Genomic DNA, 26,122 nt, shown 5'->3' with positions numbered 1-26,122 from the left:
AAACAACTGGTCAGTTCTGTGGCCGCAGTATCCATGGCGATCCAAGAGTGGGTCTCTGTTGTACTGGTGGAGTCTTGCTCCTCTCCGGTCAGGTATGCAATGATATCCCGAGACAGTTTCTGTACTTGCTCCACAAGTGTGACTCGAGACTTCTCCAGCAATATTCGCACCCCCTTGGTTACAGACAGACGGACAAACACACTGGCTGCAGCAGCTGTGTTACCCACTGTCTGATTGTTGAATGCTTGAATGCTGAGTCTGTTGATGGACATATCTGCAATTGAAAATCACTGTTGAAAATTTCCATCCTACAGTAACAGACAGTAATATGATTTAGTATTATGAGATAATACCTAGCAAATTTTAACAACTGTATTACAGATGCACATGAATGAGTCTATAATTTGATACATTAATTATTTATTAAAATAAAAATTTGTGAGAGTACTTACCAAGCAAGAATATCTGCGAAGCACACCAGTCATGTCTTCGTAGCATCTCCTGTAGCCGGCGCGCATTCTCCCAGGTAGTTGTCATTGTGGACACAATCTCAGATGTCATATATATATCCCGATATGAAATGTTTACACAGATATCAATCCACTTTAGTTGTTATGTCTATGTGTATACAATAATAATGATAGAATAATTTTTTAAAGTTGCTTTATGCGTTTATTTGGTTAAGCTCTTAAATAGCACTTTTACATGTGTTTTCCTTAGTGCTGCTACATGACATTCATAAATGGCATAATTTTTAGGAAATTTTCTTCTTAATATAGGCATCTTACCATTTCTTTGATCTTTTATTTCAACTGGGTCTTTGAAGTACACTTTGATCTTGTATGTTTTCACACCTGTTCTCTGCTACCCTTGGTATTGTCTGTCGCACCTAGGTTGTTGGTACAGTACAGACAGACAAACTGTGTACTGGATACAGTGGTGATCATTAAAACTGACAAAAGTTTCTTTTATCTTGACACAAATGGTGATTTAAGGTGATTGAATTTTAATAGGTAGTGAATAGTTGTTAGTTTATTACAAGCTTGATTGTTTGATTTCATATTGATGTGGTTAAATTGGTGACTGATATATCAATTTAACTTAAACTTGCACTGCATTAATAAATAAACAGATAATTACATTTTGTAGATTATTTCAGAACAATAAACCATAGATCCCACATTGAAACTGGTTACTGGAAATGCACACCACTAATAAAGGAGTTTGTAGAAATTGTATAGTTATAAAAGACGATTTGTGAATCTTTAATACATCCAATCTATGAAAGGGAGTACTGGAGTAATCAACAAAGGCAAAATACAAAATGGCATATGAACATGTTTCTTCCTTTTTTCATAAAAATATTACACTTGAATGAATTCCATTATCTTTCAAGTATAATATTTTTTTAGTTTGATAACCAGCCATATCACTTTAGTTTCTCAAGAGTTATCACCCCTTGAATTCAAGAAATAACCTAAAATAAGTCTTGTCTGATCAATAACTTAAGAAGCCTTTGTCCAGTCATCACCATTGTTTATTGGCATGAACAAGTTTGATAACCAGCCATATTGCTTGGGACACTTAAGAGTTATTTCCCTTTAAGTAGTTAAATTCGGTCCTGGCGTATTTATGATAGTTGGTGCTCTGTTACCATTGCAATAGTGATTCTGTTTTGTAATAATTCTTATTTGTTTTTGAATGATTTTTTCAGTTTTCACATGGATTTATGTTGAATGTTAGGATGTTTTCCAGATTTTTGACCACTTATTATGTATATAGTTTTTTGCAATAAAGATGTTTGGATTTGGGCTGGGGTTTGGGTTGGGATGAGCCGGACTGAGTGTCTAAATAGGTTTATTCTGGTTGTATTCCTAGGAAACAAAGATTTATTTTATGCTAAATTTTACAATTAATTGGCATTTATTTGTTGTGGCAGGCCATTTCAGAATATATGACTGTTGACATTGGAATAAGCCATTGAAACATTGACAGTGAAACTTGATGCATGCACAAAGTATCTTTAATTCAGGTGTGTATTTCTGTGGAACAGTGGAGACGCTTTGTGGGGGGGATTGGGGTCCGATCCCGCTCCTGTTCACCTTACGTGCCCTGGCTGCCTTGCCCCCTGCACCCTGCCTCGATGCCAACACGCTACGTGCTACCAGGTGGTCATTAACTGTGACTTATACAGTCTAATATGGATAGCAAATTTAGTCTCAAATATGAGTTTACTTTGGAATTTTTTTTAGCAATTTAAATTATATCCTTTCCAAAGTCTTTTGATAGCATCAGTGATAACCTGCAGAGTTTTTATGTGTGCCTTAATTATAACATCTTTTCTAGGAAGTGGTTGACAGCAGACCTTGTTTCCATGTATTCGTTCTACCGAGGAATGATTCAGGTGTTCTTCGTTAAAATTCTCACCAAACTTATTGACAAGGTACAGACTGAAAATATACAGAATTTAATATCATAATAGTTTCATTTGTCAATAGTTATGTCTCCCCTTTAGAGCTGTGCAAGGGAAGAAATTTGTTTTTTGTGTGAATGTATGTCCGTTTGTCTGTCACGCATTTGTACTTTCTCTATATCTCCAAAACACCTTGAATGAGTTCGTGAAATTTAGTTAAAATGTTCACCACATCGAGATGACAGAAACCACATTCACACACGGCCATCTCCACTTATAGTAGTTCAAGGTCAAAGGTTTTAGCAAAATTTTTGTGTTGCTTCATATAAACCCCTTGAAAGATTTTAATGAAACTATTTGCCAAATGTTCACTATATAATGACAAATGTAGAGGGGTGCTGGCTCAAGATCAAGGTCAAAAGTTTATTATAAGGTCTTCCCACATGAATTGAGATACATGTTGTTTTTGTCCAAGTTATTTGTCCAACACAATTCATGTCTGTCCATATCTCGTGTTCTGCTTGAAGGTTTTTGAAATAGATGCCCAAAAATGTTCACCATATTGAAACGATGTGAACTTTGCATGTTTTAACCAGCTTGGTTCAAGGAGAAGATCACACTTAAAGGTCAAAGGATGTGTGACTATAATGTGACTATATTTTGTGTACACTCCATATCTCTGGAACCGCTGGAAGGAATTTGAACTGACTACCGGTACCCACAAATGTTCATCAAATATTGAGATGTGCATAAGGCATGTTACAACCAGCTCAGTTCAAGGTCAGGATCACACAAGGTACTTTTTTTTGTATGTCCTGCTGTTTTTGTTTCAAGCGTTTATCATGGCAATAACCTCACACTTGTCCCAATATTAATCAATATTTACAAAATTAAAAGATTTCATGTCCACTCCATATCTACTTAACACCTCAGGTGCACTAGCTCAGAATCAAGGTCACATTTTAAGGTAAAAGGTTTTAGCCATAGATTTCATTTTGGCTTCATATCACCCAAACTCTTTGGGGTTTTATGAAACTTTTGTTAAAATATTCCACTTCAAATTTTCATATCTCCCAGCATCATTTAACGCTTGTAAGACCAATATCCGTCAGTCTAAGATTGCTATGATCAAGTTTACTCCTAAGTTTCATTTGTCAAAATTCTTTGGATATCGTTTGTCCAAAACAATTCTTACCCATGCATCAGGGATTTTAAAATAACTTTTTACAAATGTTCACAATCCTAGAACATTAAAACAAGTTAAAATGTCAAGATCACACTTATTGGTCAGATTTTTTTTTTTTACTTTTGTGACATCGCTGTCATACAATTATCCATCAATAGGTAGCATTCAAGTCAATGAACAACTTCTCAATATGTTTCATTATTGTGACAGTGGCATGCTAAACATTTTTGACATTTCAAACAACTTGTTAAGACTAACTTTAATTTTATTCTCATATGTTATTATAGAGCAATGTAATTGCAGACACTGGTGCCACTGGAAGAGGTACTCCAGATTCTGAGCCTTGTAGGGCGGGATGAATGTCTGGTGAGGGGATCTGTAGTCTGGCAGGACTGTGTGCAGTTCCTGGCACAGCCAGTGGAGGATGACACATCAGGGTGGTCAGGAAGAGGAATAAAGATGTACATACACAAGATTCTGAAACAATACCTTGAGACTAGCATTGGTATGAACATTTTATTCCATTGGTTTTACATTGTATTGTAACGGTCGGCTATAGGCGGCGGATGTGCGTTCAAAGTATAACATTCCATTATAGAGGGAAGAACGTTCATAGTATGTATGTTTACTTGGTTGGTAATATGCAAATTAGCAAATGCGGGGCTCTGTATGGATTGAGAATTTACTGTATATAAAGACCGGCGGACCCCTTCAGGGTCAAGCATGCTTTTCTCTGAAGGAAACTGTTGTGTCTTTGATGTCACACGTTACAAATGGTGGCAGCGGTGGGATGTTGACAACTGCCGAATCGGAGTTGCCTTACCCATGAGTTTCATAGGCCAAGACATGTCTTTTTGGATGGGAAAGTAATGTAACGGTCAGCTGTAGGTGGCAGATGTGCATTCATAGTATAACATTCCATTATAGAGGGAAGTATGTTCATAGTATGTATGTTTACTAGGTTGGTAATATGCAAATTAGCAAAGCCCGGGCTCTGTGTGGATTGAGAATTTACTGTATATAAAGACCAGCGGACCCCTTCAGGGCATACATGCCATATCCCCCTGCGGGGGGAAAATCCCCCGGAATTTCAAACCATCCCCCGGTCTCCCGGCGGGAGATAAAAAATCCCCCAGAATAAAAAAAAAAGAAAGATATTTTACATCAGGCAATAATGACAAAGTGAAACCACAGTAGGTGAGTGAAACTGAATGTATTGAAACAACTCTGCAAGGGTGAAATGACTGTTTAAAAAAGGTTTGATAAATGCCAAAAGGAAACCTTAATAACAAGTAGGGATGGCAACGAGTAGTAAAATTAATACTCGAGTACTCGGACGATCGTTCGATCGAGTACTCGGGTACTCGATTACTCGGAAAAATTGAATATGTGTTCGCGAAGACAAGATTGTGTATACATACATGTATCGTTAATGACGTTTATTGTGCGTTGGTCGTATTATTGGTCATTTTCACCTTTAAAGTAAACGTTCATTACGTATTTTAACAAAAAATGATATAAAAAGAAAACAAATGTTGTTTCAGGCTTTTAATTTGTCTTATTCGTTTCATTTTATAGAAGTATGCACTGCAGAAATGAACAACAATCAGAATTACAATGAACGAAAATTAATAGCATACGTAAAAATAGTGAACGAAATTCAATACGAAGTTCAGTTGTTTACTCTACAAATTATTTTTTAAAATGATAGTTTTTCGTACTGTGTAATTGTTGTTTACCTCATTAATATTCATAATTCTTGATTTAAAATATCAACCAATCAATTGTGATAATAATTGCAAAAATAGTTAAAATACGCCCATTAACAAATCAATTCTCGTAACGGTCGATACTATTTCGCTCGTTAGCGTCCATTGTTTGGTGAAAGGTCTCTAATTGGTATACAATAGAATTGTGTAGGTGAATGTACCACTATCAAAACTTAGCTAATTGACATCAGTGCTAATTTGAAATAGGGGTCTTTTGTTGACAGATTGCAACTATTACAAAAAACTGTCAACTATTTGATTGAGGTCAATTGTGTACACGCAGGGGATTAGAGGGACCGTAAATTGTCCTCTTGGCAACTAACCAGATCTGATATTTTGTCTGTAAATCGTGTATTTGTTTTTTTCTATAGATTTTTTTGATTTTTTTTCCGAGTACTCGAGTAGTGATTTGGTACTCGAGTACTCGGAAGTTCGATCGAGTACTCGGGTACTCGTTGCCATCCCTAATAACAAGTGATTAAATTAATTTGAAGTAATGATCAAAAGCAAAGAAATATTACTATTTTGGAAAAGGAAGAAATTAATAATTTTTATTCCATGCTTTTAGTGTCTGAGCATCATCATAGCTGATGGTATTAAGCAGAATTTTTTAAAAGACTTTGGAGGAAGTTAAATTTAATTAACAGTATGACATGACAGTGTATCATAAGAATATGATAAATCATGACATGAAATAAATGAAAAAGTTTTCATAGTAAAATATATGTGAATACATTTTTTCGTACTTGCATCTAAAATTACTTTGAAATTTCGCCAACTTAAACTTGCTAAAAAATCCCCCTGAATCCTACCAAAATCACCCTGAATTTTCAGCCTTTCATAACAAATCCCCCTGAATGGTCTCCAGAAAATATGGCATGTATGTTAGGGTCCAGCATGCTTTTCTCTAAAGGGATCTGTTGCATCTTTCGCACGTTACAGTATCTATTATTAAGATGTTTTAGACATTGTTTTCAAATGTATGCAAGAAAGATAAAGACATTGTTTTTTTGTATCATTTCATATTTTTTTAGTAGATAGTTATGTATATTGATTTCAGATTCCAAATATAGCACTGCAGATAGTGTTCCTGCGCTGACAGTTGCCAGGCTGGTGATGTTGACTTCCACAGACACCATGGCAACCAAAATGGAGGAGTCTCCGTGTAAGACAGTTGCAGAAGTGTGTGAGCAGGTGATCTCTGTGGTCAACTCCATCAACTCCCACGTCTATATGTCCCCACACCTGGCAGACAAGGCTCTACTCCTCCTCAACATGCTCGCTGATGAAATGGGTCTCTCTGGTAGGCATGCCCTGTATTTATTGAATCCTGCTGAACAATTAATATGTACAAGCTACATACCAGTAAATGACATACGCATATTAACTCTCCTCAATGTAGGAAAAGCCTGATGCATAAAAAAACCTTGCACATTTTACTTCTTAAAACCAGACTTATCTTATTTGAGAGTGCTGAGATGGTTTTTTTACATGTCCAATGTCAAAAAATACAATTGACAGAACAATTACTTTTGTAGACAATTTTTAGCTAGATTTTTTCATGGAAAAAATATGGGTTATAGAATGGCTAAAGACAACTCTGTGTTTAAGTTTTCATTCCATGTCATAAATTCAAGACACACTGCTGGCCCCAATTTCTCGAAGTTTCTTAAGTCCCTTATTACAGGATTAAGCTAATCTTACTATTTTTGTTTTTTTATAAAATGTGTTATATTTACTTCTTCAAGAATTTTTAGAAATTATGTAGGAATATTCTGTATGATTATCAGAATGAACCATTTTTCATTTGTCAAAATCCATTTTCAGTATGTATTTTGGCTTTTTGAAATAAGCGGCTTAAGCCTGTAAAGCTTAAGAAGTTTCGAGAAATTGGGGCCTGCTGATTACTGTCAGAACATTATTACATTGACTCTGACACTAATTGTCATGTAACGTGTACATGTATATTACAATACTAAAAACTGTAAGTAAACTGAAAATTAAAACTGAAAGGTGAACAACAACTGTAAACAAATATCAGCTATTTTGCGGTTACCCAGATCAGGTTTTTACCAGATGCAAGGACAGATATTCTCTGAAAGTTTTCTAGCAAAGGTTGTGTAAAATGGAAGTAACTTCAATAAAAATGCGAAATTAACTTTGCAGATTTTCATTCTAGGTAAAAGAAATTCAGGAAATGGTGGGGGGGGGAATGATATTATTTATTTTTTTAAATGGAGGCTTTTTGACGAATGCTTAATTAGCAAAGATGTTGTTTAAAACAATTATGAATATGGGTCACCTTGGTCAAAAACTAGGTCACTAGGTCAAATCTTAAAAGAAGAAAGATCCCCATCATATATTCAACTTTTTTTGTCAATTTTTTATAAATCTTAATTGTACAGTGTTTTTTTGCATGATATTTTAGACACATATAATACCTATATTATATAATAAATAGGTATTATACATACATTTGAATTGAAGATAAAAAATTACCTATAGTACTGTTCCAATGGTACAGTGAATAGTAGTAAAATGCAACTTTAATTACTGCCCACTAACAATACATCTTATTAACAAACACCTTGTCAAAATGAAAAATCTGGCTATCATAGGACCCCTTGTTACACGTTACTCATGAACCCAAATCATCAAAAGGGGGATGTGGATCAAAATAAGTGAAAAAAATAAGCAAATTTGGCTTTTAGTTATAAACAAACAACAAGGTGTTACATGGTAGTTGTTTGGCAAGGTTTTTAAAGGAGAAAAGTTGCATATGTTTTACAAAGTTGTAAGGAATCACTGCAAAGAATGACCAGGGTCTTGAATCTAAGATTGAGATAATTTGTTGAAGGTTCCGCAATTTTTAGCATCTTTGCTTCTATAATTGCAGTTTTTACAACAATTTTTAGATTTTGCATTTCTGAGTCTGAGTCGCAAACTTAGACTTAAGAATATCATCATTTGGGCCCAAGTTTTGGAGAGAGAAAAATGCCCAAAACATTTTATTACTTTACTGGTGAGGGACCCCTTTTTGTACTGTATGCAATCTTGCAAAAAATGGTCTGGGTTTGAAGAGAAAAAATGCATACCTTTAACAACACTTTTTACTTCAAAGATTCAGGTGGTGTATGTGTGCATTCATCTGCCTTCATTTTAATTTTGTTACATATTGTTTAAAAACTATTTGTTCCTGCAGACACGCATAATAATAAACCTCTAATGTTAAAAAGTAAGACATTGAGCTTTACTGTGACCTCTTATTAAAATCAGCATGGAGTAGTGATGATCCAGTGAGTGTGATCCTGCAGGGAACAGTGGATCGTTGCAAGGGGGAGATGGTGAGGTACATCTCAACACAGATCATCCAAGGATGCACACAGGTACTCTTTACTTCATAATGTCTAACTGCTACAGTTGTGAGAGATCTACTTGTATTTGTCTGAATAGAAAAATCTGACCCATTTAGGGCAATTGCAAATACAAGTTAAGAGGCAAGCTAAGTGACCTACTATTCAGTGTGTCCTTAATAGTAACACATGATTGATTCCTAGCAAACCATGATTTTTCAAAGTTCACAAAGTTAGAAATCAAAGTTTAAAACTGTCAAGAGTAAAAATATGTTTACTCGGCGCATTCTTGCACTTGTCTCATTGGGTAAGCATGATATTTCCAGCACTTATTGTCGCTAATGTGACACTTATTGGTATGCAAGAACTAACCTTCATTTTACATTTCTCATTTTAACATGTACTTCATTTTTCAGATGGGAGATGTGTGGAGGATACAGTTGTACATGGACAGTGTGTCAATGCTGGGCAAGGCTGGAGGCGGGCACCCAGGGCAGGGCGCAGATCTCTATCGTCTCCTGGAAACCTGTATAACACCCTTCCTTAATCTCCAGTTCACTCAGGTCAGCACACAAGCTGACAAAACATTGTCATGTTTTACCAAACCACAGCTTCTGTGACACTATTTTTTTGTCTTTTGGACAGATAACAGGCCATTATTCATCTTCATGCAACAGAAACTAAATGAGCAAAGACACACTTTTATGAAATACAGTAATGCACTAATTAAGAATAAATGAGACTAATTTAAATTATTCTTTCGTAACCTTATTCCTCCATAACAACATCTATATCATAGGCACAGCACTGGTGAGTATAATGTTAGAATGTACTTTCTTACTGTAACTTGCAAATACAATATGATTATTATTGTTGATCTTGTATGAAGTTTGGCTTTCTTGTGCTTATATCTTGGCTTACACAATCTATGTGTTTTATTTTTATACACTAGTCCTTATGGACAATCCAAAAGAATGAAGTTAAGATTATCCAAAGAGATACTTGAACAAACTGTTATTCCCAATATTTTCAAAAACAAGCCTGTCTGAAGTTTAAACATGAGTTGATTGAGTCTTACTATAAAATTGTCTTAGACTCTCTGGTAGCATTTTAGTCCAGTCATATCGTGACAAAATTACACCAAATTGTGCACTTTGGGTTAAAATTATGAAACTTTACCAAATGATACATATGAATGTTCAGGTTAATAAAAGCTCAGGACCCATCTCAATTTCGTTCAAGATGGCTGCCAAAATCCAAAATGGCCGCCATGACCTTTAATATTGTAAAGAGGAATTTTATTAGTAAATAAATTGTGACATGACCTCAGTAAATACATAATTTACATAGTATTTACTTTTTCATTAAATCTTACGAAAAAACTTTATAAAACAAAAACATTTTTTTCATACAGAATTAGCTTTTTGTTGCCATGGCAACCATTTTCCCCTAAAAGTCAAATTTGTCCGCCAGTTAATCTACCCAAACCTGTAAACTTCTTGATGTTCTTTAATTTTTCTGTGAAAACAGTTTGTACATATGTACAAGTTAAATGTAAATGTTTTCAACATTCTTTTAAGTGTGTTTTGTTGAAAAGAATCCTAAAAAAAATCCATAGAAACGAAAAGCTTATTAATCTCATGCTTATAATAATCATTTAAAATGACTAGAAATGATAGTAGAGTGACAGTCGGGTCAATAATTTATTATTTAAAGTGCATGAGACAAGCAATTGTATACTATTATCTATTTTTGTCTATCACAATTTACCTCAATTTACCCAATCAATGAACGTTTTCTTATATAGTACGCAAGCTCCAAGCAACTAGAGCTTCTCCAAATAAATACTATCGAAGGCAATCTCCATAAAAGTGCTCTTTCCGAGGTTATCATGTAACACTGTTTGGATGCAATATATATATATATATATATATATATATATATATATATATATATATATATATGAACAGATGGTAGATGTTTTATAATGTACTTTGCTTTGACATGCAAAAATAAGCATTTCAAAACTTTAAGGTCAAAATCTTTTGAATGTCAAACTTTATAAAAACACACACAAAATAACAAAATGAATTGTGTTTACCTCTTTCCAACACACAAGTCACGTTAGCCATAATGTGTCCCTAAATTAGCCCATACACTGCTTAACAAGTTGCATAAACAAATATTTATTTGCGTTTCAAATAAGCTTATCCACCAGCAGAGAATATCACTTTTCAAGTCTATCCAGTGCTTTTTTACCATAATGTGTTAATACTGTAGTACAAAAAAACAACAAGAATATTTATGCCCAGGTCTAATCAGTATTTAGAAAGCAAAATGTGTTTCTATTAGTCCACTGAGTACCTCAAACCATATAAGAGCTCAAGATTTCCTCCTTTACGTACACTGTGTGTTCAAAGTCCATATTGCAACTAATATAATAAGATGGCTCTATGGCGCTCTATCGATTTTACAATACATAATTGTTTTGATACATTTTAGATCATTTTTTTACATTTTAGATCATTTTAGTGTAAAGAAATCGTATATTCAGCCGCCTTGGTAACAAATGGACCACATTTAGGCAACAATGAAGCCCATTCAGAGCAAAACTTTTTGACCACATTTTGACAACCATTCGGAGCGAATCAAACCCATGGACAACTCTAATGAAGCGTAATCAGTGCCAAATAACTTCTTTTTGTCAACCATAATCCCATTTCAGAACCAGCAAACACATGTGCTTTTCTGATAAAGCCTTGGATTTTGGCGGCCATATTGGATGAATCCAAAGTGGGTCCTGAGCTTTTTTAAATCATATTCACATTTTCTGCATGTATACCAAGTTTCAAGATTTTAACCCAATGTGCACAATTTTCTCACAATATGACTGGACTATTTCAAGTACGGTAGTTAAGCTTTTCTGATTTTCAAAGAAAAAAGTCCAGTTATTGTCATCGTCAGCATCAAACAGCAAAATATTTAGCCTTAAGCAATTACTAAATACCCATTCAAGATATTCAAATGAAAGATGTTTCCAGTCTCTGCAAGACAAAGCCTATCAGACTTTTATCCTTATTGACTTATGCCCCTTTTTTGACTGTAATTCAACAAAGCATTGGCTTTTACTCTGCAGCGCTTTTACTGTTTTTCTTAAAAGAAGCTTAGATGTTTTACTGCTAATTATCAGATTCATACAATTGATTTTTTTTAGATATTGAATTGACGGAAACAAAATACTTTTATTATTGGCGGTAATCCTAACCACTGTTTGTTGCAGAGTTCTGGTCTCCATGAGAAGCTGCAACAGCTTGGATGTATGGGCGTTTTGGGAACTGTGGCCAATTTTCTGTCCAACAGTCCGGCAACACAGGCTTGCAGTGATCTGATTGGTCAATTAAGTGACTTCATGAAGAAGTGGAAAATTATTACTAATTTCAATAAACCCACCATGGACATAAGGTAGATACAGGGGTACTGATACATATTTTTATAATGATCATGGATGTCTTCTAAAGATTACCAGGATTTTTTCCTTTGATTTAAAGCCCTTTCAGTATGCAATAAGTTGAAAGTAACCAAACTCCATTCAACATTTACTTTGTTCTTTTGAAGTCTTAAAGCAGTATTTTTTTTATTTTATGCCCAAAAAAGGGCGGCATATTGCAATCCGACTGTCCGTCTTCCTATTCATTTTGTGGTCAGTGGGTTAAAGGTGAAGGTTGTGGTGACCTTGAGCTGAAACTCCATTTCCAATCAATAACTGGAGAACACTGGCTCACGGACCTCAAACTTTGTAGGCAGGTTGGAGATGACCACTAGAAAAAACTTTTTGAGGTTAGTAGGTCAATGGTCAAGGATGTAGTGACATTAAGCTGACTATCCATTTCCAATCAATAATTGAAAAATGCTTAGGCCCATAGACATCCAAACCATCTAGCAGTGACTCATCATTTCTTGTACAAAATTTGCTCTTTTAAAAATGTTTTAGATCAATATTGAATATTGAACTTCATTTGAAGGTCGGGTAGGTCATCATGAAAATATGTTACATACTCAAGACTATCTATCCATACAGGCCCAAATATTATTAGTTATCTGTCTAAAAAGGCTTTTCGAGGGCATTTGTCACATTCCTGTGACAGCTCTTGTTATATAGGGTATATATTCCTGACAGTCTTACCAAAATAAAATGAGAGGACACAACACTTTTATATTAATTTCTTTATATTTGTTTGAAATATAATTGCATTAAATAGAAATATATCACATAAGAACTTTATCAATATTAATGATGTATTTTTCCATCATAGATTATTGACCTTTTATAAGCCCATTCATAGAATGGGACATATATTAGTTTCACCTGGCGCTGAACGTGAAAAAATCACACCAGAAAATCAAATCTGGCTCCAAGGGCAAATATACCCGGAAAGAAATTATTGTCATACAAACAGAATACATCAATACCCAAAACAGTTTATTTTTCTGTGTTTCAGTGTGAATAAGCAGGAGTGGGGCAAGTTCAGTTCCCAGTTCCTGACCAGCCAATGGCAGGTGGTGCAGCTCGTGTTGGACAGGAGTTGTGGACCCTGTCTTGACATCCAAGAGTTACTGCCCCTGGCACGGGAAGCCCTCACCGTAGGGGTGGAGGAAACTGCTATTGTTGTCTTAAAGTGCCTCAAGCTGGCCATTTCAAAGGTTTATACTGTACTTCAGGAAACTTTAATGATATTTAAATTTATCTGGCTATTGTTTGATGGACTGGTTGTTTGTTGATTAAAACCATATATTGGTAATGATCTATTGTCATCATAGATATGCTGGTCATAAGCGATTCTAAAGTTAAAACAACTAAGTCATTTCCAGTACCTTACATGTCAGCTTCATTCTTCTGTAGGAACATTTATTACATGTACTGTAGAACACTGTTGGTGAAGAAGCTCTCTGTGACATTCTGGATGGGAGCTGGATGTGCCTGCAGGGGGCCCGTCGCACCATCACGTTCTGGGATGTACTGGATGCCTTCACCTGCCTTGCCTTCCACCCTGCCTTGCTTGTAAGCCCCAAAAACTCACCTGTCATCGCCAAACTAAACATTGTGAGTATTGTTACAAAATACATGCTAAACCAGTTAAAAATCCCTCAAGTAGAATATAAAAGGGATGTTACAATGTTTTCTGAATTCCTGTACCAAGTGGAGTTGAGTGCGTTAACAATTGATGCATGTTTTTACGGGATGAGACATGATGCAGTTTGACAAAATCTTTCTTTCATTCATAATATTTTATTAGAGGTAGATGATTTCTTTGATCAATTAAAAGCATTTTGTTGTTAATTCAACCAACAAAACTACACTTAGCTTTTGCACAACATTTTCAGGATAAGTCGTAAAAAATCAATGACATCAATGACTTGGTGCTTTTTCTTAAATTTCTAAAACACAAATTAGCGGATAGATTATTTTTACACTCGACAAACAAAGTTTTAATGGGGTATATTTGAGTCACCCTGTGGTCAGTCTGTCTGACCATGTCAATTTTCCTTGTCTGGAGGATAACTTAAAAAGTACAGGATGAAATTTAATTCAACTTAATACGATGATCTAATAATGAGAGGAAATGCAGTGACAAGAACCATATCTCTATTTTTACTTACAAAGTTATTGCCCTATGTTACTTTTCCTTGTCTGGAGCATAATTTGAAAACTACTGGATGGAATTTAATTAAACATCAATCAATGGTAAAGCAGAATGCAAGAAAGTGCAGTGTATAAGAACTATAACTCTATTTCAGCTAATTACAGAGTTATTACCCTTTGTAACTTCTCCTTGTCCGGAGCATAACTTTAATACTTATAGATAGGATTCAGTTAAATTTCATAGACTGGTAAACAATATGAGAGGAGGTGCAGTGTACAGCAACAATAACTCTAACTCTATTTCAGCTTATTACAAAGTTACTGCCTTTCATATATTTTTGTCCGAAGCATTTCTTGAAAACTACTGTATGGAATTGAATTAAACTTCATACAATGGTAAAGCACAATGAGAGGAATTCCAGTGAACAAGAAGAACCATGACTCTTATTTCAGCTAATGAGTTATTGCACATTGTTACTGTTTCTTAACAGAAGCCTTACTTCTAAATTTCTCAATGGATTTTATCTATACAACATACCTTGGTCAAGCATGATGAGTGGAAATGCTGTGAAAAATAGCTTCAGAGTAATGATTCAAGCATATTACAGGATAAGAGCATAACAATAGAGTGATATGAGGGATTTTGCATTAATGCCTGCTGCATTTTCACTGTTGAATGTGGTAAATCGAATTGATTGACATTTATTACAGGTGATTAGCAAAAAGTGTATTTAAAATTGATTGAAGTTTAAGTTTGATTCCCATATGTAAATAAAGCAAACATTTCAGTATGCAGAGGGTTTGCTAGAGCTGGGCCAGGACAAGAACGGTGTGGTGAACGCGATGTGCGACCAGCTGTACGCGGGCCTCACTGGACCTGGCATGATAATCAATGCCAGCAAGTTTGTCCCGCTCATCGTCCAGCTTTGCATGTTTGGCAACCTCGTCCAGAGGTGTGTCAGGTGAGTGGACACTTTTTATTAAGATTACAGTTGCCACGTAACATGACAAGAAAAATGAAATAGTAGTTATCAGTCCATCTGAAATTGAAATGTTGATCATTATGCATTTTATTTTCAATGTTGGATTTACGTTTGTTATGCTGTATTTCAGGCAGGTGTATGATATTTGTGCAGCCCTGGAGATGACCCGAGAACACTGCCCAGACAACCCACGACTCAACATGTAAGTGTATACATACAACCTGGTCTTTGAATCAGACTTTTGGATCAACAAGCATTAATGTGTACTATTCTCCAATTTTACCATTGCAGGGCTTGCAGATTGTGTTTATCTCAAACATTGACACCACTCACATTCATGCTGAATTTAAATATCTAAAAGGCAGACACTTCTTTTCAGCTTCTTATAGATTTTGACATAGGATCATCAGCACATGCAATGACTGATTTGCCACTAAGTGTAAAATCAATTGACAAAAAAGTCATGTTTAAATGTTACAATAAACATTTTAGAAGAATGCTCTTTTCCTTTCCACCAGAGTGAAGAATGAAGACATTGAGGTAAAGGTGAAGGTCATCTCCCTGCTGTGTCACCTTGACCCCAGTGACCCTTCCCACTGCCACCTAGCAACCAGCGTTGTCAAGGAGTGTCTGAAGAAGTATGTTGCTGTGTCTAAGGGCTCTGCTAACCGGTTTTCTAACAGCCTCGTTCACCGTCAAAGACATCGCCTCATACAGACTGTGCTGCTCCTCCAAGGTCTTGTAACCAAGGTAATGAAGTTTATGTTTCAAAAGCTTTGTTTGTCTTGGATTTTCATGGGATAAATGCGGAAAAGTATCAGTCTTACTGATTGTATATTTAACTTTTGGTAATCTCTGAGAGCACTTTTGATGTCTTTAAACTGATTATATGAATATTTGTCAGCTGATGAGGCAATGCCAAGGTTGACACCTTCACTATCACTCTACTAGCCATTTAATATTTATTATTTTATACCAAATCAACTATTTTATGTCAACGGCAAGATTTATTTAGTAATCAAACAATGATAAAATTACATATGCCTCAAGGGTGTCAATAAAATATGTTGGTCTAGATATTTGACTAATATGTAATGTGCTGAAGTTGTTCAATGTTTTCAAGGATTATGTAGATGAGCTTTGGGCAGAGATGTGGGTGAGTCTGGAGGTGGAGACCCAGCCATCTGTCCGCCACATTCTCGAGTGGGTCATAATCTGGGCTCTTCACAGACACCAGCACCTGCGACTACAACTCTGGAGCATCTTTGACAAGGTACATGGCCATTGTCACACAACTAGTGTCACCTGAAGCTGCTAAGCAAACTCCCTCACAAAAAGTTATAGTATCATATAAAGTTGTTATTGCAAAACAAGTGAATCATGAGAGTTCAACTTATATTAGAAGTGGCTACTTAGCTGCTAAACCATGGTCTCTGAGTACTGAAGGTTGAATCTTTTACTTTTTGAGAGCTGGACTTGTGGTCCAGTAACTTATAGACAGATTAACAGTTTAAATGTTATGATTTTGGCTTCCTTTTTTTACTGCCATTTGTTTTTGTTGGTGGAAAACCCAAATATAAAGAGGCTATAGCTGTTTGACACTTTCCTTCACTATTGATTAACCATTTACCTCATAATTTCATGAAAAGCTTGAATCCTCGCAAAATTACATTATTATTATAGTGAACAGACATATATGTTTAATTATGCCCAGCAATTTCTTTAAAAGTACTGACACAGATTGACATACACTCCATCTTGCAGTGACTTATTGTCGTTGTGTTAATACTTTAAAGCTCTTTAAAAATGTTAGTGATCAATATTTCCACACTGCATGAGAAGGTAGGGAAGGCCACAAAATGGCTTTTTGTCAAACAAGGCCTTTTCCCTTCCTGGGACAGTGTTGGTTCTGTAAGCCTATCCTAATTTACTGGTTGTCCATTGCAAGTATTTTAATGCAATTTTAAAGACAACGTAGTACTTTTTATAGAGCATATTATGAAATTACTGGGTAAAAGCGCATTAGAAATTAAAACAGATCTAGGTATTGTGGAAGGTGAATTGGCTATTCCACACCGAACTGTTGCAAGATTGCAAGATGGGTACCCTTGTTTGAGGTAGGAAATAAAAAGGTCGGCCTATTTTAATACTGTCAAATCCATAGTAGAGCAAGATGTCCATATTGCAATGTCAGAATGAGATGAGGAACATATCAGGGATAAAAAAAAGACAGCGATCTACTACATCACTAACAGTCAGTCATTGACTGCTGTCAAATTTGTGTTTTTTATATTTCCTTGTCTTGGTCTTTGTGTCCTTAGAATGTCCTGTAATATCATTGTATTTGTCTTTCAATCCACCAAATAAGTGGCTGTTTGACTCGTAAGCAAGTGAACATAATACTGATGCATTTTTATAGAAATCAGTCGTCAACAATTTTAAAAATCACATTTGTCTGTAATATTTTGGGACACACCCAATTAGAATTTGAATATAAAATTTAAAATTGTATAAGTTGAGTTAGGGTTATGAGGTAAAAAGGTGCGTTGAAGGCAATACAGTCAAACCTGTATTAAGTGGCCACCCTTGGGAAATGATCAAAGTGGCTGCTTAAGACAGGTGGCCACTTAATCCAGATTTGGCATTTTCGCCACTTTAGCTTTATTCAGAGATGGAGTATGTATCTTAACCACCACCTCACACCAAAATCAATAACATCTGTATCAATATTAGTGAAGAAGGTTGAATACAAATAAATTTTGTATAGATAAAATAACTTTATTTCAAATTTATAAATAAAATACATTAGATAAATGTTGATACAAGGCATAAAAAACACACACCACATATCAGTCTACACATTTACACAACTACATGTACATACACCTTTTTTAGTTCACTTTTGAAAGTACATGTAGTCTGTACATTAAATAAATGTTGATGCATAGCATAAACAAAACACACCACAGATCAGTCTACACATTTACACAACTACATGTGCATACACATTTCCTGTAATTTTTCTCTGTCTTTTTGCGTTTGAATTTCCATTGCTTTCATATTCCTCCTCAATTTCACGCTTACACTTAAGTAAGAAATTGATTTGAGTCCGTCCACAGTTAAATTCCTTGGCAACACTTCTTGCACTACGGCCGTTTTCTAATAACTTTATACACTCGACACGTTCTTTTAGAGTCAAACACTTTCGATTAGTCTTTTTTTCAGCCAAAATCAAAGTTAAAAAACATATCAAGAACAATGCATTGTAAATATAAAAATATAAATCCATGCACTTTGAAAAATAATATTGAAGTGAATAAAAATCGTAACTCGTTTCACGCCGTCAAATGACAATGCAAACTGTGAATTCATATTAACCGGTGTTTTTGTCGGTATTTAACAATTAACTTCTTAATTATTTAATTATCGTATTAATTGCGTCATTAATTGTGTCAATTCTGATCAAAACATTCGCCGACGTGTAATAAACATGATTTCTTGATGAGTAAACACGCATGACAATCGTGTGATGCAATATTCATTTTTATTGGATGACGGAGATACCCGAGGCCGTCGTTCTTTTCCGTAAACTTCTATCCGCAATTAAAGCTGTTTATTAGAAAAGTTTATAAGCGGAAGTGTTAGTGACAAGGGATTAGTGGCCGCTAATTAGTGATAATATGGCTTCATGGGGACAAAAATTAGTGGCCGTGGCCGCGTTAGACAGTTGGCCGCTTAATGCACGTACACTTTATAGTAAAAACGTACGGGGGGAATTTGGAGTGGCCCGTTAAGGCAGGTGGCCATTTAAAGCAGGTGACCGTTCAGCCAGGTTTGACTGTACTGTCTTCTGTCACTCAATTTTTTTGATGACATAAATTAATTTTTGTATGTCTATTTCAGTACCGTAACACCAAACACCTGACCATGAGCTCACTTCTGTGCATTGTAATACATCTGGGACCCAAACTGCCCAAGGAAGAGCAGGTAATCTTCAACAACACTACAGTGGATAGTAACCCTGTGTAAAGCTTATAAATATAGCCAGGGAATCAGAGTCATTCATTTTGATGTGTCGCCTGACTAGGCAACATATATGGGGTTTCTTTTGTAGGCAGCAGCGGCGGTGGCGGCCCATTTTCACTTGTCAGGGGCATACCTCGTAAACTATTAGTGGTATCAACTTGAAATTTCATATGTAGATAAATCTCATTGAGGGCAAGTATAGAGCACAAGAACTGTTACTCTTGCTTCCATATTTTTAAAGTTATTGCCTTTGTTAATTTTCATGCTTAAAGTTTTGTCCAGGGCATATCTTTTAGAATATAAGAGTTATCAACTTGAGACTTCATATGTAGATAGGACTCATGGAGGGCAAGTGCAGTGCACAATAACAGTAACTCTTGCCTTTTAAGTTTTAGAGTAATTGCCCTTTGTTAATTTTCATGCTTAAAGTTTTGTCCGGGGCATATCTTAAAGAATATAAGAAGTATCAACTCAAAACTTCATAGCTAGATAGATCTCATTGAGGGCAAGTGCATTGCACAAGAACCCTAACTCTTGCTTCCATATTTTTAGAGTTATTTCCCTTTGTTGGTGTCCACGTCCTGTTTTCACTTGTCCGGGCATATCTTGTAAACTATTAGTGGTATGAACTTAAAACTTCATATGTAGATAGATCTCATGGAGGGCAAGTGCAGTGCACAATAACAGTAACTCTTGCTTTCTTAGTTTTAAAGTAATTGCACTTTGTTAATTTTCATGCTTAAAGTTTTGTCCGATGCATATCTTGAAGTAACTCTTGCATCTATATGTTTAGAGTTATTGCCCTTTGTTAATTTTCAAGCTTAAATGTTGTCAGGGGCATATGTCATAAACTATAAGAGGTATCAACCTGAAACTTAATAGGTAGATAGATCTCATTGAGGACATGTTCAGTACACAAAAACCGTAACTCTTGCTTCCATATTTTTATGCCCCCACAAAGTGGCGGCATATAGGGTTGCCCTTGTCCGTACGTACGTACGTCCCGAAGATTGTTTCCGATCTAATTCTTGAAAACCGTTTGTCCAATCCTCACCAAACTTTAAACACATGTTTGTGACCATAATATCTTGATCAAGTTCGATAGTCATGGAAATCGCTTTAGTCATTTAGGAGTTACGGCCCTTTTTTGCCAAAAATTCCCGAAGATTGTTTCCGATCTAATTCTTGAAAACCGTTTGTCCAATCCTCACCAAACTTTAAAACATGTTTGTGACCATAATATCTTGATCAAGTTCGATAGTCATGGAAATCGCTTTAGTCATTTAGGAGTTACGGCCCTTTTTTGCCAAAAATACTTCAAAAATATATGTTTCCAATCTAATTCTTGAAAAGTATGTGTCCAATCCTCACCAAACTTTACATACATGATTGTGACCATAATATCTTGATCAAGTTCGATAGCCATGGAAATCGCTTTTGTCATTTAGGAGTTACGGCCCTTTATTTGCAAAAAAAGGCTTGAAAAATACGTCCCGAAGATTGTTTCCGATCTAATTCTTGAAAACTGTTTGTCCAATCCTCACCAAACTTTTAACACATGTTTGTGACCATAATATCTTGATCAAGTTCGATAGCCATGGAAATCGCTTTAATCATTTAGGAGTTAGGGCCCTCAGATTATCCTGAATAATCATTATGGCTTATTTTCTGTGACAAAAAATCGAAGTGGGGGCATCCGTGTCCTATGGACACATTTCTAGTTAAGGTTATTTCCCTTTGTTAATTTTTGTTGTTAATTTTTGTAAGGCTTAACGTTGTTACCTTCAGTTCAAATGCCACCTACACTTAAAAGTTAAATTTCAACATCATTGTCTATAAATGAATAAAATGCCAATCTAACAGCTATAATGTCAACAGTAAATAATTTGTCAGGCGACACATCTGACTCGCGGAGTTCTAGTTTTTTCATCATATTTCATTATTTACAAAAAAATGTTAACAAAATTGTCTTATACCGTGAAATAATCTTCCTCGAAGTTTGGGTTTGAGAGTATAAAGTATGTTATATGTTAACAGTAAACTCTGTTATTTATGAACTGGTTGGGACTTTTCAAATTAGTTTGTTGTATCTGGAGTCTGTTGTACAATAGTAATTTCTTATAACCAATGTGTTGATAGCAAACTAATTTATATAACGTAAAAAACTTGTAAGCACAAATGTTACAAATGTCAAATTTTAGTGCTGTAATTTAGTTGTAAAATTTTTGGAGACAATAACGAGGCTGATCTAAGGTTTCATACAACCAAAAGATAATGATCAAAGCAATTCACCTGCCATTCTCACTCCAACAAAAATTATGTATAAATATGTTATATAATATATAAATTTTAGCTTTACTTCCTTTTAGAGACCTTAAATGAACTGTAACTGCATTGTTATTAAATTTTATTCGGTTCATTGATATCTATGTATAAAATCCTCTAATGTTATTATAAAGACAATTTTGACTTGTGAACTGCTCAAGCCAGCTTGAATTGTGCTAAAAAAAGAGAAATTGACTGTTGCAATATTGTATAGTTTTTAGTTGACTAGTCAAAGAATAAGGAGAGCTGTACTACTCACCCTAGGGTCAGCTTCATACCTTTGTTATGGTTTTGCATGTAAACACCTTCAAGTCATTATCTCAGCAAATACCTCATGTATTGCATTGAAATTTAAGATATGTATTCCCATCTATCCAACCTACTTAACTAATGAAGTTAGATAACACTTATTTTATTCTTTATTATTTGACTTAGAAATTCTGGTGAAGGTTTTGCATGTAAGCACACATATTAATATCTCAGCAACTACTTGATGTATTGCATTGACACTTCATACAATGGTACTAAACCATGCAACCTCACTAAATAACCAAGTAACTCTATTTTGCTAATAATGGCCGTTTCTTATTCAACTTAAAAATTATGGTTAAGGTTTTACATGTCACCACATATAAGTCAATATCACAGCAAATACAACATGTATTGTATGGAAAAATAAGTACATATAGGTTTATATTTCCGCAACTAGATGTATTGCATTGAGACTTTATACAATGATACTCAACCAGTTCCAAACTCAACCAAGTGAGATAACTGTATTTTGCAAATAATGGCCCTTTATTATTCTACTTAGAGATCCTCATTTAAGTCAATATTTCAGCAAATACAATCATCATGTATTGCATTGAAAATTTATACAAGGGCTTCCAGCCATTCAACATTCTTAATTAATCAAGTTAGATGACTCTATCTTGCATATAATTTGAATTCTGCCCCTTCATTTTTTGACTTAGAAATTCCAGTTAAGATTTTGCATGTAAGCAGATATAAGTCATTAACTCAGCAACTACTTGCTGTATTGCATTAGTAATGACAACCAGATGAACTTTTTTGATTATGTGGTAAGCCAGGTCAAAAACGTGATAAAAGATACTAGGATATCAATATGGTGAACATGACCAAGTCGTTTATCCACATCAGTATCTTAAAAGTTATCCAGTGCTTGTTGTTTTTTCCTCATTCTCTTTTAACCTAAAAATGTGTGTTTTTCAAACCATTTTTTCTAATCTAGGTTTTCATTAAAAACTTGAATCATTTTAAAAAATTATCTAAAAGTATGTAAAAATTTCATACACATATATACAGATGTTTGATAATGCTCAACAATTGCATTTAAAAGTACATGTAAACAGACACATACCTATTGAATTCTCATCCACTCAAGCTTGCATCATCTTATCATCTCCTTGTACATACATCTCCAAGCTCGTTTAAAATGTTAGTGATCAATATTTTCAAACATCATGGGAAGGTAGGAAAGGTCATCATGAAAATAGGTTTGATGCTGAATGAATGCTAGATATAGTCCAACATTGCCTTTCAGGGGCGTTTGTCACATTTGACAGCTCTTGTTTTCTTTATAAGTATTGACTTGAAGTACATTTTTAGCTCGACTATTCGAAGAATAAGGAGAGCTATACTACTCACCCAAGCGTCGGCATCACCCCTTGGTTAAGGTTTTGCGTGCAAGCACACATAGGTTAATATCTCAGCAACTACTTAAGGTATTGCATTGAGACTTGATACAATGGTACTCAACCACCCAACCTACTTAATTAACCAAGTTTGATAACTCTACTTTGCATTTAATGCCAATAATAGGCCTTTATTATTTGACTTAGAAATTCTGGTTACGGTTTTGTGTGCAAGCACACATAGGTTAATATCTCAGCAACTACTTGAGGTATTGCATTGAGACTTGATACAATGGTACTCAACCATCCAACCTACTCAATTAACCAAGTTTGATAACTCTAGTTTGCATTTAATGCCAATAATAGGCCTTTATTATTTGACTTAGAAATTCTTGTTAAGGTTTTGTGTGCAAGCACACATAGGTTAATATCTCAGTAACTACTTGAGGTATTGCATTGAGACTTGATACAATGGTACTCAACCAACCAACCTACTTAATTAACCAAGTTAGATAACTCTAGTTTGCATTTAATGCAAATAATAGGCCTTTATTATTTGACTTAGAAATTCTGGTTAAGGTTTTGTGTGCAAGCACACATAGGTTAATATCTCAGCAACTGCTTGAGGTATTGCATTGAGACTTGATACAATGGTACTCAACCATCCAACCTACTTAATTTACCAAGTTAGATAACCCTAGTTTGCATTTAATGCAAATAATTGCTCTTTATTATTCGACTCAAAAATTCTGGTTAAGGTTTTGCATGTAAGCACACAGGTTAATATCTCAGCAACTACTGGATGAATTGCATCAAGACTTTATAAAATGGTACTCAACCATCCAATCTACTTAAATTACCAAGTAAGATAACTATAGTTTGCATTAAATTCAAATAATGGCCCCTTTTTTATTCAACATAGAAATTCTGGTTAAGGTTTTGCATGTAACCACTTTTAAGTCAATGCTTCAGCAAATACATCATGTATTGCATTGAAACTTTACACACAGGCTCCCAACCATTTAACCTTCTTATTTAATCAAGTAAGATAACTCTATCTTTCATATTATATAATTTTTGCCCCTTTATTATGCGACTTAGAAATTCTGGTTAAGGTCTTGCATGTAAGCACACATAGGATAATATCTCAGCAACTACTTGATGTATTGCATTGAGACTTTATACAATGGTGTTCAACCACCCAACCTAATTGAATAATCAAGTTAGTTAACTGTGTTTTGCAAATAATGGCACTTTATTATTACACTTAAAAATTCTGGTTAAAATTTTGCATGTAACCACATTTATGTTAATATCTCTGTACATCATGTATTGCATTGAAATCTAATCTAACAGTGATCCATGCATGTTTCGCCAAAACTTTTCAAGCCTTACACTGAAAAGCCGAATAGTCGAGCACGCTGTCTCTGTGACAGCTCTTGTTTATTTTGGGCCAGACACACAAAAAAAAGAATCATTTCGTTTTATCCAGTTAACTTTATATCATTATTGGTACATTGGTTTGTTCAGGAGGTGTTCTACAGGCAAGCCCTGGGTAATGTGTTACCGTGGTGCATGGCACACCACTTTCAGACACGACTCTACTCCCAGGCTGTCCTCTCCAAGCTGTGGGCCCAGGCTGGTCGCCTCGGGCTCACAGCCATACACACAGCCAACCCCATCCTCCAGACCATCGTAGACTTCAACCAGGAGAACAGGTCAAAGCCTTACATCACATTCTCAGGCATTTACACACACATTAACCATAAGCAGATACACATGATTGTTAAACTGTGGACATGGTGAATAGATAAATGTTGTTAATATTTATGATCATTAAACTGTGGACATGGCCTTTAAATAAATGTTGATGATATTGATTGTTAATTGCATATTTGTCAATGCCACTTTGTATTGATTGACTAACGAGTGACAACCTATCAGTTTTGTTTTGTTTTTAGTAGTAAGTACTGACTAACATTAATACAGTCATTGAAGAGGGAATTTTTTATGCATTTACAAAGGTTATGATCCTACCATGATGATTACTTAATCATCTTCAGGCCATCTTACCAACAAACGAATGAACAACAAAATGTTGTAAGGTCAAGAATTTCATGTGGATATTATGGTAGTATCGCAAATTGTATGGAATTTTACTTGCAAACTTCAAGTAAGCTTTCTCTTGATATAGGAATCTTCTGTCTGTCCCACGAACATCTAGGGTTTATGAGCTTTATTGATTCAGGGTTAATGCCTTTTTTTTCCATAGATGTCAGGTCAAGATATTGAACATGTTTAAATATGTTAGTTTAATAACTCAGTACTGCAACTAATTTTAGTATTAACATGTTTACTGAAAAATGTCTTATGAAACATGAAAATGTCCTGCATGGACTTTAAAGATGTCAGACACAATGTCCAGCGTGTCCAAATTTGTTTGCTTACACTACACTTAGAGGCTAAATGTCAAACTGAATACTCTTGATTGGACTCGGGTCCAGAATACCTTGTCCGGGATGTATATTTACCACAAATTATAAAATTTCAAGAAACTTGCCATGAATGTTTGCCATAATGAGGTGGTGTGTCACGCTAGACCAAGGTCTGTACCTCAAAGGTCAAAGTCATACTTAGAGGTCAAAGGTTGAAAGGATTACTGTTGATGACTGGACCTTCTCCAAACAATCTTTACCATGCATTTTAAGAAAGTTTAAATGAATGTCGAGTCTGTGTGCAGTGAGAAAGACATAGCTGCAACAATGACAGTT

At 35.0% G+C, this 26,122-nt stretch overlaps 1 protein-coding gene across 1 annotated transcript in view; it reads left to right on the top strand.

The window, feature by feature from the left end:
- The window catches only part of LOC128209486 (probable methyltransferase TARBP1), a 49,087-nt gene that overhangs the window by 18,052 nt on the left and 4,913 nt on the right, over positions 1 to 26,122 (top strand). Inside the window, exons 7-21 of the mRNA XM_052913533.1 lie at positions 2,033 to 2,168; positions 2,347 to 2,443; positions 3,903 to 4,104; positions 6,429 to 6,671; positions 8,645 to 8,754; positions 9,138 to 9,284; positions 12,002 to 12,183; positions 13,221 to 13,422; positions 13,646 to 13,822; positions 15,152 to 15,324; positions 15,476 to 15,547; positions 15,864 to 16,095; positions 16,469 to 16,618; positions 19,249 to 19,332; positions 24,882 to 25,069. Of these exons, the coding sequence (XP_052769493.1) occupies positions 2,033 to 2,168; positions 2,347 to 2,443; positions 3,903 to 4,104; positions 6,429 to 6,671; positions 8,645 to 8,754; positions 9,138 to 9,284; positions 12,002 to 12,183; positions 13,221 to 13,422; positions 13,646 to 13,822; positions 15,152 to 15,324; positions 15,476 to 15,547; positions 15,864 to 16,095; positions 16,469 to 16,618; positions 19,249 to 19,332; positions 24,882 to 25,069 (2,395 nt within the window). The remainder of the gene's footprint in view (positions 1 to 2,032; positions 2,169 to 2,346; positions 2,444 to 3,902; positions 4,105 to 6,428; positions 6,672 to 8,644; positions 8,755 to 9,137; positions 9,285 to 12,001; positions 12,184 to 13,220; positions 13,423 to 13,645; positions 13,823 to 15,151; positions 15,325 to 15,475; positions 15,548 to 15,863; positions 16,096 to 16,468; positions 16,619 to 19,248; positions 19,333 to 24,881; positions 25,070 to 26,122) is intronic.

Source organism: Mya arenaria, chromosome 11 (assembly GCF_026914265.1).
Source record: "Mya arenaria isolate MELC-2E11 chromosome 11, ASM2691426v1".
NCBI lineage: Eukaryota > Metazoa > Mollusca > Bivalvia > Myida > Myidae > Mya > Mya arenaria.
This window is presented reverse-complemented; position numbering and strand designations above follow the sequence as displayed.